The following is an 18086-nucleotide window of genomic DNA, read 5'->3' on the forward strand; positions in this document are numbered from 1 at the left end:
TCAGTAAAGTAAAAATAAAATGTCCTTACCAGTAGAATTTTCGATGTTTTTCTCTGTCTTCGGTTCGTTCCACGACTGCCGAATACTGGTTCCGAAAATGAGGAAGATGGTATTTCCTAAGATATATATAAATGAGGACAGGTAGAACACCTTCCGCCATTCTGTCGCTTCACTCTGAAATAAAATATTGGTCAATGATCGACAACCGTGGAAGCGAAGCGTAATCTTGTTTGCTTTTTCCCCCCTTGCAACAGCTTTGTGAAAATTGCAGCGCACGGCGTTTTTTTGGGTTGGGTTGGCATTTATCGATGATAGAATGGAACATTCGACAGCGATCGATCGATTGGTCTAGGTAGGAACTATCGATCGATAATCAATCTATTGGTGTGGTAACACCCTTTCCATTCTCAGTCCTAATCTAACCGAACCAGCGGTTTTCGTGTAGAATCTGTACATACTTGTAGCGCGCCGTGCCTGATTAATAGGATTTAATATCACATGATATTTGTAATTTATTTCTTTAAAATGTACCGAATTTTATTTGTTGTTATAAAACATATTCATCATCATCATTGGTTTGCTTTATTACAGGCTGCTTTATTACCTACGTACTCTGTCGTTCATCATTTCATCATTCACCTGGTTTTATTTTATATCATCTCTAACGCAGTTAATCCACCTTTATCTTAGTTTTCCTTTCTTTCTTACATCAATGCGACATCGACATAAGAAAAGAACAGTAGCTTGGTTGCAATTAGGTATTATTTTTGTCAAGATTGAGAATTATTATTTAGGTAGTTCCATTATTATTTATTTTAAATTTAATAATAAATTGTAAGTTACCTCGTCTTTAATAATAGCTCCAGCGGCTAATGGCGCAATAATAGATATAATGTTCGCAAGGGCATTCGTGATGCCAAGCATAGTTCCCGCAAAATTGGGCGCCATGTCCAGATAAACTAGCTGAAATATTAAAGACAAGTCAATTTAATTTTTCAAAACTAAAATTGTTTTGGGTATAGTTACGGTAGGATGCACATCTACTTTGTTATTTATCTTTATTTGAAGCCTATCGTCTCCCACTGATGGGCACAGCCCTCCCCCAATTTCTCCACTATCTTTGTATTTCTTTTTATTTACATGGTCCAAATGAGACAGTAATTTTAAAAGGCTTAATATTGTCTTCGGTTACCGCTATAGTTACTCATGAAATAAAACTTTGAAAATGGATTCTATCGCGTCACTATATTGAATTTATAATACATCTCGACGTTTCGAACCCTTTACAGCGTCCCCGGGGGTCACCCGTTGACCACGAACGCTGTTAAAGGTTCGAAACGTCGGGATGTATTATAAATTCAATATACGCGATATAATCCGTTTTCATAGTTTTATTTTAAAAGGCTTATTATTAACCGGGAAACTAAAAGATTAAACAGGAACTTTCATTGGGCATAAATAATATAATTTGGCCGTGGATTAATATTTTACAGCCTAAAAATTTATATTAGCTCCAAATATAAGCATCATATTATTCAAAAAAACTGGCATCAAATTCAAGCCACAAAAAAAAAATGGGATCTTGAAATGATAGTTTGGCGACTAAATAATTAATTGGCATCTATTAAAGCGTATAAATTTAATATTTGTTGGCATATAGTTGTTTACACCTGAGTAATCATATTGAGCACATCGTTTCAGATTTAAATTGAAGAAGCAGCTAAATTTAATGAATATTGGTTTATTTTATGTAATAATACATCGTTTGTTTATATATGCAAACGGGTAACAACGTAAACATCATTTTTTGCGCGTAAACCGCGAGTAGTTTTCTTTCATCAGCGCCGGATTAAAACATTTCGGTGCCCTAAGCATTTATAGGACAGGGTGCCCCCTCACCCTAGATTTTTTTAGACTTGACTGATTTGGTAAACCAGGTGTGGCTGCAATGAAGGACGTGACCAATCTATGACATTGTGTGGATAGAGCTTATTGTTGGTAAAAACTCGAGTCGAGGAACCCGACTCGCTTTTACGAGACTGCAGCGGACGGAGTTTTCGATTCTTTGTACTCGTACTCGTACGTAGACTCGAGTCGAGTCATTTGTCGAGTCTTTTTTAAACTCAACTCAAAAGGACTTGAACCTTGGAATAAAGACCCCATCAGAACATCAACAATTGCGTAGGTTTTACTATTAGTCCATAATAAAGACGTACCTAACTGCATGATTAGTGTACCTACCTAACTCATGAATTTTATGTAAAATAATGTGTTTTGAAAATATTTGATCGCTATATCGTCGGCCTAAATCGCAAACCTCGTAACTCAATTTGACCAAATTTTACAGGAGGCACAAAAAACTTCATTACCAAAAATTTTGCATGAAGACTTACTTAGTATTTTTTTTAGATAATGTTAAATTAAATTTAGCCATCAGATTGTTAAAACCTATTTTTTTTAAATCACCTGAACCTGGAAAATTTGGAGTTACTAGTTTTTCTTCAAAATTTCTAGAAAGCTAATCGGGAGTTAAGAGTTTTGCTATAAAAATCTTTTAATCTCAACAAGGTAATTGTGGATTAAAAAAAAATAACTTGCAAAATAAAAAATATTTATTAAACTTAAAAACAGAAAAGCCTCCTCTGGCTTCCCACGTTAAAGTGGGAGTACAGAATTGCAGCGAGTCGGTAGTAGGATCCCATGGTTTGGGTAGCCAGAATCATAGGGGGCAAATTTAATGCTTGTCAACTTCCACGAGAGAGGGGCTTTTCTTGATGAATTCGTTCTTCAACCATTCTAGGGCATTTATTTGTGTGATGAGCACAGAATAGATATTAAATTTGTTCCTGAGTCATGGGTGTTTTCTATGTATTTAAGTATTTATATATTATACCTATATATCGTTGTCTGAGTACCCATAACACAAGCCTCCTTGGGCTTACCGTGGGACTTTGTCAATCTGTGTAAGATTGTCCTATAATATTTATTTATTTATTCAAGAAATAGCCCCAAAGGAACATGGAAGTGGACGTGATGGAGCCCAAATACTATGACAAAAAATGAGATCACAAAAAGCATATATATTCAGAGACGTCTCAGTGATCAACAGGTTCAACACCGGTAGTGATCACCGACTTGTTAGAGGCTCTCTGAATACAACCATAAGCATAAGTTTTTTTGTGTCCAATTCGCTGCCGTGGAAAGCACAAATGCCGTTGACATAAACCAGACCCTCAAAAATGTGGTTGGAATCCTCAGGAAAGAAGGTATGAGATCTTGCGAAGTACAGCGTAAAGCCGGGAGGTCGAAGCTTTCAGAGGAAACCCTCAGGCTCATAATGGAACGATGGGAAAGACCCACCTGCCAAGTTGCAGAAGAAGAAGGAAGGGAGGGAAGGTGGAAGAAGTGTTCACAGCGACGGGCTCTAAACAAGAAGATCGGCAACTAGTACGACGTGACTTCCGGTGCTCCATTACACGCTTCATTGAGCAAGCAATCGGGGGTCAAAAGTTTTTGTCCAGTCCCTTGGAAGAAGCCACCTGACGAAGCTGACCATAACTGATGGGGCTGTTGTATCCTCCCGGTCGGGGATTCTCTCTGAAATCAAATCCTTCTATAGCCTACGCTTCGCACGCATCTCAGTCAGATCCCGAAATGAGGATTCTGGAGCCACATTGATCCACACACATTTTATGCGGCAAACCTTCTGGTTTATGATGAGCGGTTCTCATCACGATGAGCCGACTTCGTGGCTTGAAAAGCGATTTTTTTGTGTCCACAAGGTGCCTCCAGAGGCAAGCTCTTGAAACTAGTTACCAGCAGAAAACCACGTAACTAATCTTCATGAATAAAGATCCAGGCGAAGCAAACCTCGTATGTCCATGGCACGCAACCAAAGGACATTTTCAATAGTCTAATGTGTTTAAATATGATAAATATCTATCAAGAATAAACAATCAGTAAAATCGTAGAACCTTATACACATACCTGTTATTCAGCACCCGTTTTCTTCCTAAATATTTACGCAAAACTGACGAGCAGTCACAACGCCATCGCAAACTGTACTGATGGGAGTGGCGGCGGGGGGAGATACGAGGTATTTCTTTTACAAAAATGGCGGTCGGGAGTTGCAAGGTTTTCTATTTTGCTTTTTAAACGTAAACGGTTTATTTTTGGTATTTAAGAGTTTTGCCGTTAGATGCGTTCAGAATAGTACTATCTAAAAGTTTCAAAACATGATTTTCAAAAAAAATGGAGTTACGAGGTATGCGATTTAGGCCGACGATATGCTAGAACGCGCGAAGCCCTTTTAGTGTGAAGGGCGCCGCAGGCGCCCTGTATGTAAGAGCGCGCAGAGCGCGCTGAATGTCCTTTTAGTGTGAAGGGCGCCGCAGGCGCCGTGTATGTAAGAGTGCAAGAAGCGCGCTGCCTTTTATAGGGTGAATAGGCACTCGGCCGGGGCCTATAAGTGACTCGGGGGTATATATACGTGACAGGACAAATTGCGATAGCGCGATGTAGAACATTTCAATTTCGAAAAAACTGACGGCTATTTTAGGATTCTATGACAGTGCTTACTCGATTTTGTGTATATAGTTTGTCAAAGGACTGTCTCATTTCAAACATAGACAGAGAGAATCATACTATATCTTTGTCTTACACTAGTATTAGCACCCAAAAGAAAAGGATGAATATAGTTTTTTTTGTTCTTATTTACTGACAATCTGGTTTGACCAACTAAATATATAAGTCATATTATTATTATTTTCAGAAAAACTATATAGGACCCGAAAGGCTCCTTAACGCAGATCTAAAGTAAAAATTGAACGACACGGTCGCCATCTTGAATTTTTTTGACCCGATCTTGATGAAAATCACTATCTGTGGATCCGAGAGGCCCCTTAACACGAATCTGAAGTCGAAATTGAACGGAACGGTCGCCATCTTGATTTTCTTTATTTTCGATCCGATCTTGATGAAAATCGATATCTGAGGATCCGAGAGGCCCCTTAACACGAATTTGAAGTCGGAATTGAACGAAACGGTCGCCATCTTGAATTTCTTTATTTTTGACCCGATCTTGATGAAAATCGATAACTGAGGATCCGAGAGGCCCCTTTACACGAATCTGAAGTCGAAATTGAACGGAACGGTCGCCATCTTGATTTTCTTTATTTCCGACCCGATCTTGATGAAAATCGATATCTGAGGATCCGAGAGGCCCCTTAACACGAATTTGAAGTCGGAATTGAACGAAACGGTCGCCATCTTGAATTTCTTTATTTTTGACCCGATCTTGATGAAAATCGATACCTGAGGATCCGAGAGGCCCCTTTACACGAATCTGAAGTCGAAATTGAACGGAACGGTCGGCATCTTGATTTTCTTTATTTCCGACCCGATCTTGATGAAAATCGATATCTGAGGATCCGAGAGGCCTCTTAACACGAATTTGAAGTCGGAATTGAACGAAACGGTCGCCATCTTGATTTTCTTCATTTTCGACCCGATCTTAATGAAAATCGATATCTGAGGATCCGAGAGGCCCCTTAACACGAATCTGAAGTCGAAATTGAACGGAACGTTCGCCATCTTGATTCTCTTTATTTTCGACCCGATCTTGATGAAAATCGATATCTGAGGATCCGAGAGGCCTCTTAACACGAACTTGAAGTCGGAATTGAACGAAACGGTCGCCATCTTGATTTTCTTTATTTTCGACCCGACCTTGATGTAAATCGATATCTGAGGATCCGAGAGGCCCCTTAACACGAATCTGAAGCCGAAATTGAACGGAACGTTCGCCATCTTGATTCTCTTTATTTTCGACCCGATCTTGATGAAAATCGATATCTGAGGATCCGAGAGGCCTCTTAACAAATCGGCACAATGTATTCAATGTATTCAAGCAAAATGTAAAAATGCTCTTTACATCATGATATAACACATGCCCATAAACCAGTGAAGAGAAAGCAGTAATAAAAGCTAGGAACATAATAGTAGATTGTTAACCAAGGGTGGAAAGTGAACCATTTCACCCGAGATATTCTCACTTCGTTCGAGCGCCAATAATTCGAGGGTGAGATGGTTACTTTTACCCGAGTTAAACACTACTTTTCATTTCGACTATGAGGAAAGTCAAACACCAGAAATGTAGGTTTTTTAGGGTTCCACACCTCAAAAGGAAAAAAACGGAACCCTTATAGGATCACTCGTGCGTCTGTCTGTCTGTCTGTCTGTCCGTCTCTGTCTGTCTGTCTGTCTGTCCGTCTGTCACAGCCTATTTTCTCCGAAACTACTGGACCAATTAAGTTGAAATTTGGTACACATTATGTAAGTTTGTGACCCAAAGATGGACATGTAACGTAAACAAATTAATTTTAAACACGGGGGCCACTTTTGGGGGGTAAATGAGAAAATTTAAGAATAAAGTTTGTCAAACTATATCGTGTTATATATCAAATGAAAGAGCTCATTGTAAGAATTTCAAATATATTTTTTTATAATTTTAAGATAAATAGTTTAGAAGTTATTCAAGAAAATAGGAAAAAATGACCATTCCCCCCTTTATCTCCGAAAATACTGGGTCAAAAATATTGAAAAAAATACCCAAAATAGATCTTTACCTATAGATCACTGGAAAACCTATTAGAAATGTGCAGTCAAGCGTGAGTCGGACTTTTACTTAGTTTTTGATCCGGCCCCTAAGGGTTTTTTAAAGACATTTCACATAAAAAATACATTGTTTAAATAATGTAACCTAATAAAAATTATATTTTACTAGTGGGTAGTGACCCTGCCTGTGAAGCCGATGGTCCTGGGTTCGAATCCCGGTAAGGGCGTTTATTTTGTGTGATGAGCACAGATATTTGTTTCTGAGTCATGGGTGGTTTCTATGTATTTAAGTATTTATATATTATATATATCGTTGTCTGAGTACCCATAACACAAGCCTCCTTGGGCTTACCGTGGGACTTAGTCAATCTGTGTAAGAATGTCCTATAAAATTTATTTATTATGTAATGTAAGGAACCCTTGGAACGCGACTCCGACTCGCACTTGGCCGGTTTTATTGATAAGTACATATATTTGGGGGATGGCAACACCGCGCTGTTGTCGTTAACATCGGCTCCTCGTTAATTAAATCTGTAAAATTGTACAAGTTGTTAGAATTAGTGCAATTCCTACAAGACTCACAATCTTTAAACTTTATTCAACCAGTAATATCAGTGTTTTACCTATTCATAACTAATTTGAAAGAATAATCAAGTGTAAAAGTTTGTTCGGACAAGGTTGATAATTAAGTGAAGTGTTGATTTTATTGTGCGCCCCCGTACCACGAAAGCGCCGCGAACAACTATGCGTTATCGCTCGTCGTAGTTGCCGTACTATTTCAACTGATCATCGTTGCGCGACTGATCTCTTGGTACAGGGTGTTAAGAAAAAAATCAAATAACAACAATAATGTCGCCTTTAACAAACAATAAAGAACTACTACGTGCAGCAGGATGCAAAGACATTATAACGGACATGAAAGATGCGTTACAGTGTAAATACGAGACGTGCCAGAAGGTATTTCACAGGCTATGTATCACTTCAAACAAACTGTCAACAACAGAGAAATCGAACTGTACCTGCCCTGACTGTAAAGCGGCATCGAAGAAAGGCGGTGATAACTCCTTCACCCCGGTTCGTAGCCAACTTGTTGATAACGTTACGCCTCAAAAATGCCTCATAATTTTTAAGAAAAAAAAACCGACTTCAATGGGGGATGCCGCTGAAAGTTCCCTTATTGGTGATGGTGCACTCTTAGATTCCAGACAATGAAATGAAAAAGACAAGACAAACCATCTTTTGCCTAATTATGTAGAAAAGGAGGTAAAACGACCCACTTTTCTAGTAGCATTTCGTTTTTGTAAGGGTCGCAGTTCTAACCTAACCTACTTTTCTGATAGCATTTCGTTTCTGTAAGGGTCACAGCTCTAACCTAACCTAACCTACTTTTCTGATAGCAGTTCTATTCTGTGAGAGTCGCAGTTCAAAAAATAAGCACCCACCCACCTAACCCACTTTTCTAGTAGCATTTCCGGGTCCGGGTCTGGGTCCGGGTCCAAGTTTAGGTCTGGGTCCATAAGGAAGAAAACAAATCGCCAAACGTGAACTATGTGTCATTGAAGAGTTCCATTCTGATCATCATCAGCAGTTCCACTTCATCAAATGTCACTTTTTTAAATGTAAATGCTGGATTTGTTGATGAAAATACAAAAATCACTATATGTATGCCTTTCACATTTTAGGAGTTACCTCGGTTCCTCGTGGGTCTCATCATCAGAACTCGAACTTGACAAAAATGTTTCTTGAAAACCTAACTTGCTTAACAAACATAACGAAGAGGACAAATCGCCAAACGTGAACTATGCGTCATTGAAGAGTTCCGTTCTGATCATCATCAGCAGTTCCACTTCATCAAATGTCACTTTTTAAATGTAAGTGCTTGATTTGTTGATGAAAATACTAAAATCACTATATGTATGCCTTTAATATTTGAGGAGTTCCCTCGATTCCTCATGGATCCCATCCCAAGTCGGTTAAAAATGGCATTTCGCAGAGAACTGCACCTGTCATCTTTATTGGTTGGAGTTTTTAAAACATCAGAGCCAGAGTATCTGTTCGATAAGTTTACTTGGCGCGCAAGCAGGTCGAGCTTGTATGGCATCAGATTGGTTTGTGACGAGTTGGTATTACCACGTCACCATACTGCTGCATTTCGAGGTAGCTTCAAATATACAGCAACGAAATGCTGGAATAATATACCTCCACCCCTCAAAAACTTAAATACAATAAGTAGTTTTAAATTGCGGTTTAAACAATATCTTTTAGCAATACAAAACTCGCTACCTCTTGGTACTAGACCCACGCCGTCATATTTAAAATGATTATATCTATGCACCTTATGTCTTTATTTATTTTTATCTATATTAAGTATATTTACACTCATATCTATCTATCATAAGCTCATATACTTCCTTTAATACATATGTAACTATTAAATTCAGCTTACACACTATACCAGCAATTGTTCTGTCCAAATTCTAAAACATAATTTACACTCATACATACATGTTAACATATATAATTCTAAGCCATTTAGTTTTCGTCTAACAGCGAGTAAGGGATAATGTATCAAGGGTCTGCCTGAAAACCAGCTTTGTAGTAAATACACTACAACATTATGCTGAGGCAAGCTCTTATCTAACACGCATGAATATTTCTCCCTGATATGTGCAACTCAATTTCTTAGTTTTTTAAGTCTAAATTTAAGGTTTATCTGTAAAAACTGTACTACGCTATCTGGTAACTGCCATTTCATGTGATGTTGAATAAAAATGTTCTATTTTATTCTATTTCTTTAGAACAAATTATTAAACAAATTGTTTATTATTGGTAAGTATATTTTTTTAGAACAAATTATAGGTAAACCACATAACAACAATGTAATTCAATTAGTTAAAGATTACGGTAAAATTTTAACAATTCGAAAAATTAAAATTTTGTCAGGCATATTTACATTACAATTACTTTACACCCTAGGGTAGGAAAAGCAATTTTCCACCCGGCTATCAGCCTATGAAAGGTGAACTTTCCGAACAGTAGAGATAAAAAAATAAAAAATCAGTTAATTTTCATCTTGCTTTTACCACGCTTTGTAAATTGACATTACGAGTTTGATTTTACCGTAAACCATAAACATTTTATTTTATTTTATTTTATTTTATTTATTAAGTCACATCTTATGTATTACTTGGTATTACGTATGTTGCATTAAAATTGTGTCAAAGTACTTCAACTGATACAGTACGACGTACGACAATTAAGGAGTACATAGCGTTGACTAAGTATAATAGGACTGGGAACGAGATCTTAAACTATACATAAAAAGAAACATTAAATTTTTAAAACAATTAACTAATATATTATACATTATTTACAATTTTACGGCAATCCTTTCAAATAAATAAATAAATAAATACAAATACTAATGGTTTACTACTACTATTTTCGTTTTGGCAATATTTTATCATAATCATAATCATAATGTTTATTGTCTGTGAGAAATGGGTACATTGCACAGTAATTACTAATGTAACAATAAAATTTTATGTGGACTCACCAAGACTCTACCTTTACAGGTGTACAAACAAACATTTCCTATGTACCTACTCTTACATGAATGATGTCATGCATTAATATTAATACAACCATAAATCATAATCAAAAATCTTACCTAATACATCATGCAGTAACAGAATGAAGTAAAATAAAATAATATAAAATTGAAGTCAAACACAATAAAATCCCATTAAATCATTATTTCATTATTTAAAAATTCACTAATACTATAAAAACATCTCTGTATTAATCAAGCATGTACTTGTGATTTAAATATATTCAAATTATTATTCTTAAAATTGTCAGGTAATTTATTATAAATACGAATGCACATAGTATAAGAGTTTCTCGAGGAAAGTGCCAAATTAACAGAAGGTCTATGTAAAGTAAACTTATACTGTGTTCTTGTCGCGCGGGGACCCATTGTTTGGAATTCCACAAACAAGTATTTATACTTGTGTACGAAAACACACACTTCAAAAATGTACATACTAGGGAAAGTGAGTATGTTGTTTTCTATAAAATAATAGCGACATGAGCCCATATAGTGTAAGGCAAATATAGCTCTGATACAACGCTTCTGTGTTATATATGTATTGCGTCTTTGTCAATACAGTCTCCCCAAAGTACAAGTCCATAATCACAAGAGAGAATTTACGTAGCCATTATAAGCGAGTAGCGCTGCTTGGGTCGAAACCGTTTGGCTAATTCGTCTTAGTGCAAAAATAAAATTATTTAGTTTGGATCGCACATTAGCAGCATGGTCCGTCCAAGTACAGTGGCTGTCAATTGTTATGCCTAAAAACCTTGTATTTTACACTTCTTTTACAGATTCATTATCTAAAGTTATATCCAGTTTCTGTGTGTTGCCTCTTGCTGTACTGAACTGGATATAAGTACTCTTATTTACATTTATTTTTAAGTTATTTCGTTTTAACCATTCTACTGTGCTTATTAGTGCTCTGTTTAAGTCATCGTTATAAGTTGACAAATTTTCGCATTTTACAATAATAGATGTGTTATCTGCGTACAGTAGACAATCATGATTGGGCGAGCATTTTGGTAAATCGTTTATGTACAATAAGAATAGCAAAGGTCCCAAAATACTGCCTTGCGGTACTCCAAAATTATTAAACATTAAAGATGATTTGTAAGAATTTAGAGTTAGATTTTTGGCAATATTTTTGGGTCTCGACACATTGATTTCTGTCACTGAGGTATGTCTTAATCCAATCAAGAGCTCGCCCACGTATACCGTATCTGTATAGTTTAATCGCCATCCGCTTATGACAAACAAAATCGAAAGCCTTGCTCATGTCTAAAAACAAAACCGTTACAGGAATCTTATTATCAATTGCATTTAATACATGTTTTACAAGTTTAAATGTCGCCAATGTAGTACATCTCGATTTGCGAAAGCCATGTTGTTCCTCTGTAATTATATCATAGCGTTCTAAAAAGTTTAATTATCTGCTAAACATCACTTTCTCATAGATTTTTGCGAACACAGATATCAAAGTAACTGGCCTATAGTTTTCCATATCCGTCTTAGCTCCTTTCTTATGAAGGGGCTTTACCACCGATTGCTTTAAAGCATCCGGAAAAACTCCTTGCAGTAAGGAGAGATTTATTGCATGTACAAGAGGCTTTTCAATAATGTGCATACACATTTTGATTATATCTGTTCTAACTCCATCATGCCCTACCGACTTCGAGTTTTTGAGTGACTTGACAAGCTTGTTGAGTTCATATGCGCTTACTGGATTAAGATAAATAGTAGAAGTTCTATTCGTCATATCGATATCGTCTGTAGAAACAGAATTAAATGTGAGTAGATGGTCATGAAAGATGTCAATTATTATATTTTATGAGCTTCAACAGCATTCTAATCACTTATCTTGATGTATGGACGTTTTATGAGTTACTAAAATATTGTACCATCCCTTCGTGTGCCAGACGCCATTTTGCACATATCTGGACATATGCCGTTCTCCCGCTGCTGTCAGGAAGGAATATCGGCTCATCTGCCACTGTTAGACAAGGATAGGCTACAGTTGGTCAGTATCGTCCACCAACTTTTAAGCTTATATAGAAACGTCATAATTCAGTGTTTAATTGGGCGATGCACGATGGTGCGTTGGCCCGCCCAACCCGTGGCAGACGCGGCAAAATATGAAAAAAGCGGCCAAGTGCGAGTCGGACTCGCGCACCGAGGGTTCCGTACATTACACAATTTAAACAATGTATTTTTTATGTGAAACGTGAGTGAAAGGTAAATTGCGGTTATTAAAAAAAACTACTTAAGATCTCGTTCAAACCAATTTTCGGTGGAAGTTTGCATGGTAATGTACATCATATATTTTTTTAGTTTTATCATTCTCTTATTTTAGAAGTTACAGGGAAGACACACATTTTACCACTTTGGAAGTGTCTCTCGCGCAAACTAAGTATTCAGTTTAGAAAAAAAATGATATTAGAAACCTCAATATCATTTTTGAAGACCTACATACCCCACACGTATCTATGGGTTTGATGAAAATAAATTTTTAGTTTCAGTTCTAAGTATGGGGAACCCCCAAAATTTTTTCTTCTATTTTTTGTGAAAATCTTAATGCGGTTCACAGAATACAATACATATACGTACCAAGTGTCAACAGCATAGTTCTTATAGTTTCGGAAAAAAGTGGCTGTGACATACGGACGGACAGACAGACAGACAGACAGACAGAAAGACATGACGAATCCAAAAGGGTTCCGTTTTTTGCCATTTGGCTACGGAACCCTAAAAATGTAGACGTGGCGCGTGGTGGCCATTTTGTTTTCCTCCCGCTGCGGGAATTTGGCACACGAAGGGTTGACCGTATTTCCTATGGGCAGAAATCAAACTTTTTGCTTTAATTAGCTTCATTCACTCCTATAAAAAAAAATTGACTAGAAGAACCTAGGAGAATAACTGATTACTTAAATTAATTTACCTGCATAAATAAATGTCCCTAACCGACTTTTTTCTTCTAACGGCACCCATTTTCCGATAAGGTTGTGCATGCTTGGATAAATTAATCCTTGGGCTAAACCTTGCAGCACCCGACAGGCGCATACGGCGTACCAACCACCCTGAAATTAAGAGATTATTTTGATTTCTGCCCTTAAATCCTCCACATACTACTTATTACTTACTTTTACACATAGTACTTATTGCCACAAAATTAGTTTGCCTGATGTCGTTTAATTACATTCCGGTGTACTCCATCAGCCTTAAATAGATATGCTAATAACAGAGGAAAAGATATAAATAAATAAATAATAAAGCCATTTATTCCATATTTCTTATATAGTACATTTTACCATTTTTTGTTAGTACCTATAAGTTGTAGTAAAAAAAGAAAAGAAAATATGTAAGTTAATATGTTAGTTTAGTCTTATGCTTAATGAAATATGGACCCCTTCTGGGTAAAGGCCTCCTCCATCCTCTTCCATGCCTCCCTGTCCTTGCCCAACTTAATCCAGTCGGCTCCTGTCACTTGTGTGATATCATCAGCCCACCGTGTTATTGGTCGACCAGCATTCCTTTTTCCAATAGGTCCCTTCCAACGTGTGGTTTCTATAATCCATCTTCTGTCTTTGAGTCGTGATATATGACCAGCCCATCTTCACTCCACTTGAGTGAGAGCGCGTGTCTGAGAGCATCAGTGATTTTGGTTTTTTGTCTAATGTGTTCGCTCTTTATTTTTTGAATCCTTCTAATTTTTAATATACTTCTTTCCATTGCTGTTTGGCTACATTTGATTTTCCGTTTAATTTCGTCTGTAAATGTCCATGTTTGGCAGGCATACAATAGGCACGGTAATAGGCATGTGTCAAATACAGTCTTTTTTAAGTGCAAACTGTAGTTTCCTTTTAGAATTTCTTTCAATGTCCAAAATTTTCTCCAAGTTGTGTTGATTCTTCTTGTTACTTCTTCTTCGTTGCTAGACTTTTTAAATGACAGTTGCTTTCCCAAATATATGTAGTCACTGACATATTCTATATTGTATATAGAGGAAGAGATATGTATATATATATATTTGACCAGCATCAGAGTAAAATTTTTCAACATTGATATTGTGTTTTTGCTGAAACGTCATTGTAACTTTTAATAAGTTGATATACCCGTAAAAAATAATAGTCAGAAGACCAAACTACTAATACTAAATATGTAGATACAAATTTACTATATTTTACCGAAAACTGTTATGATGTAGGTACTCTGAGCATAAATGGGGGTCAAATCGGTAGCCTCTAAGTTAAAATCGGTAGCTCAATCATTGGACTTCTTTTGATCCCTAAATGTGTACTGTACTTGACACCCTGTAAGTATAATAAACATTATCATATGATAACAAGATCTCATGAGTCAATCAACAAATCAAAAAAAAGATACTACTCACACAATTAAATATTTATTCTTTAAACTCCTATAATAACTGCAAAGCAATAATCCATAAATAGCTATTATTGCTCTCCTCCTTAAATATCGTGTTATTTCATAATAGTTACTAACCGCATTATCTACACTCTCTCGCTCTCTGAGTTCACACCTCCCGCATACACACTTCATACACCATACACACCCAAACACGACTGCACCGACCTAATCACAATTACACACATACTTACATTTATTACTTGGCTTATTTTCTCTCTTTTTCTCTTTTTTGTTTGTTTGTATATTACTTTTATTGTCATTTGCTTTATATTCCTGTTTAAAAACGTCTATTGCTATTGATACTATTATTATCAAATTGAGAGCTCACATGTACCTAGGAGGAATCACTGACTCCTGAGTTACAGGCTTGGACCTGGAGTTCGGGTGGCAGAGGCTCAACCTCACTACCTAAAGGTGTTACAAACTTGATACACCTGTTTCATATTTTTAGAACTTTATAATGTGAAATGTAATATTTAAGGTTTAAAGCAATAAAGATTTTATTATTATATGATTATTATATTTATTGTGTACAAATTTACACGTGAGTTGTAAAGTCAAGTGTGGATAAATCAATAACAATTAATCTATAAGAATTAAAATCTTTCAAATAATTTATTATAGCTAGGAATCGGAATTTAGAGGATCTTCAATAATTATAGCAGCGTTATCATTATAGGTATAACAGCAGTCACCAGAATTAGATAGAAAGTGGTACACCAAAGGCCAAATGTGCTGAGGCCTGCTGCTAATGAGGAGACTAGAGACAGTTTTTAAGTTCAGTCTATTTTGAAATAAATACAAAACTTACGTAAACTGCAGCAGTTGGCAGAATCAGAGAGATGATGGAGTTGGCTCCAACGCTAATGTTGATAAGGAGACTGCCGCCGACCTTATCAGCAAGGAGGCCGCCAGGAACCTGAAGAATCACATAGCCCCAGAAGAAAGAAGACAATATCACGCTCTGAATTTGCATATTCCAGTCGAATGTCTGAAAATAATACAGATTTGTTAAGTATGTACCTATTTTGTTAGGACCATTTGACGGTTACGTGATTGTGGCACACTTTTGCTGCCCTTTCCTTCTCTGTTTTAAGGAAAACGTGTGCATCCGATTGTAAGTAATAAACATGAGCTATCGACGTTACGCATAATTTACGGAATGTAGTACTTACTGATATGCTATAAACTTGTAATATTTGATTGCCCTCATCGACTAATGCTTGAATTAAAATTTGGTTCATTGACCGTGTAAAAAACACTTTTTTTCTATATCGAAATCAAGAAGTTGTTTGAAATGCTACTTGATTTTAATCCTTTAGTTCGTAGCGGCAACATACTTAAAACAAAAACATCATACTTAAAGTAACTATTATTACGGCGGTTTTTGGTCTAGAAGTCTTCTGGAAATCGATTTTCGCTCATGTCGTCGCAAACATGGACATATTTGGTATCAGTGCATTCAGTGTTATATCCTGAATACAAATATATGAGATGACAAGCGCGAATGTGGTGGGGGTAGTTGCTGTGATGTCAAAAAGTCGGCAGTACAAAGTTTTTTACTATTTTTTAATCATACCATGTGGGCTATTAAATGAAAGGGCTTTACGAGTAGATCACAAATATATAACATACTGTAACATTTTCAAATAATGTCCATGTTTGCGACGACATGAGCGAAAAGTAACCTAAAGCCGGTTATATATGAGTTTAAAAAAAGTTTGAATATCATTATTATTAAATCTAAAATCGACGCCATGGTTCCTAAGAACAGATTTCGCTATCTCTCATAGTTTCTGACTTCTCCATACTGACCCATTTGGATTGATCACCCTGTATAGTAAAAGTTGCTCAGTATAATCAAAAACCCTCCCCGGCAACGGGAATGCACTTATTTTTAAGCCACCGTGTATAACAATAGTCATACCTGAAAATTGTAGGTTACCTAAATTTTTTAACTTAAAAATAGGATACAGTTATAGGTAGTTCTTAGATGCAGTAGGTACTTACGTTTTCCATAGAAGAGTCCGTCATGGCGACGATAGCCATGCTCATGTTCACCCTCATGCCGTAGGCCAATAGTATCGCAAAGAACAGCATCACACATTGTACGTGCCGTATGCCTAACGCTGCTTCTGAAATTAAGAAATTCAATGTTAAGGAGCTTATTTGGTTAGAAATTAGAAAAGGAACTTTCTTGAATAGCTGGCAGCGTGATGTCTGTACCTAGATGCAAAACAAACTTTATTTAAATAAATAAATACTTTAACATTTGAATACCATGCAAAATATTCGTTTATTAATATTTAAAAAAATACTTAAGGTTAAGTCTGCTAATATAACGTGCAGAGGTAAAAAATTATGGCTCAGAAAATTTTTTTTAATCACATTTCTCTAGCTATGCATGGACAAATAGTTTTGCCATAAATCGAATAATATGAAATTTTATTTGAAATGAAGTTTTATTCCCAGCCGCGGCCGACCAAGAGCAGTTGAAGCTACTAAAATCCATCCATATTGATGAAATCCAGTTTATAAAAGAATACAATCAGAAAAAATCAGAACTTACTTGGTTTCTTTACTTCTGGCATTGTATCACTTTAATTAAAATAAGCTATGACTAGATTTGTTGGGCGCTATGACTAGGTTTTGAGTTTGTTCGAGTTTAAAATTATAGTCGTTAGGTTTTTTCGAATTATCTGCGCGCAAGTCTGCGCATAGCGTTGCCCATAGACTGAGTATTGTAACGTTTTCCTTAACTACGATATGTCATAAGGTAGTCAATGTAATCTGTAAAGATTTAATCAGCAATCATGTTATATATCTAAATCTAGTAGTTGAAACTTTGTCGTATTTGAATTGATTACTTATCTACAAAAGGCGTTTAGATACTTTTTAACTTATGTAACTTGCTAGTTTTCTTCAAAGTAGGAGTTTTGGTGAAGATATAAGGCGTTGCGCATAGAGTGAGTGTTGTTTTCCTTAACTAGGTACGATATATCATAAGGTAGGCAATGCAATCTGTAAAGATTTAACCAGCAATCATGTTACCAGTATGTATCAAATTCTAATAGTTGACACTTTGTCATGTTTGAATTGATTATTACTTATCTACAAAAGGCGTTAGATACTTTTTAACTTATGTAGTTATGTAACTTGCTAGTTTTCTTCAAAGTAGGAGTTTCGGCCAAAATCCGAAATCGCAGTTTACACTGTACCTAATAAGTAATACCACATTGACATTTGGTGTTGACAAATATATCGGCTATTTTCATGTAACATCAAAACTAAACAATAGATAAATTAGACCAAAATACTAAGTATTTCATCAATAATTTTACGATGCCTAGGTTTATCATTATAAGGTAATACATTGAGCGATACCTTACCTACGCTAATAGTGTAACAATTGGGTATAATATAGGTTTTATTGCGAGATTAAGTGATTATA

The 18086-nt window shown here is 36.1% G+C and overlaps 1 protein-coding gene across 1 annotated transcript; it reads right to left on the reverse strand.

Annotated features, from left to right (window-relative positions):
- On the reverse strand, window positions 1–17226 carry LOC134745851 (putative inorganic phosphate cotransporter). The gene is made up of 7 exons (XM_063679943.1): window positions 17205–17226; window positions 16646–16770; window positions 15447–15626; window positions 13146–13284; window positions 11877–11977; window positions 844–963; window positions 1–174 (listed from the first exon to the last, which is right to left on the reverse strand). Exons 1-7 carry the CDS (start codon window positions 17224–17226, stop codon window positions 1–3), a joined length of 861 nt encoding a protein of 286 aa, XP_063536013.1.
- Between the last annotated feature and the right edge of the window lie 860 nt (window positions 17227–18086).

Source organism: Cydia strobilella, chromosome 12 (assembly GCF_947568885.1).
Source record: "Cydia strobilella chromosome 12, ilCydStro3.1, whole genome shotgun sequence".
NCBI lineage: Eukaryota > Metazoa > Arthropoda > Insecta > Lepidoptera > Tortricidae > Cydia > Cydia strobilella.

Coding starts and splice junctions, on each gene's coding strand:
- LOC134745851 (XM_063679943.1), bottom strand. CDS start 17,226: ATGCCAGAAGTAAAGAAACCAA. Junction 13,285..15,446: donor TGCCAACTGCTGCAGTTTAC/GTAAGTTTTGTA, acceptor TCTTAATTTCAG/GGTGGTTGGTACGCCGTATG. Junction 175..843: donor GAGCTATTATTAAAGACGAG/GTAACTTACAAT, acceptor ATTTTATTTCAG/AGTGAAGCGACAGAATGGCG.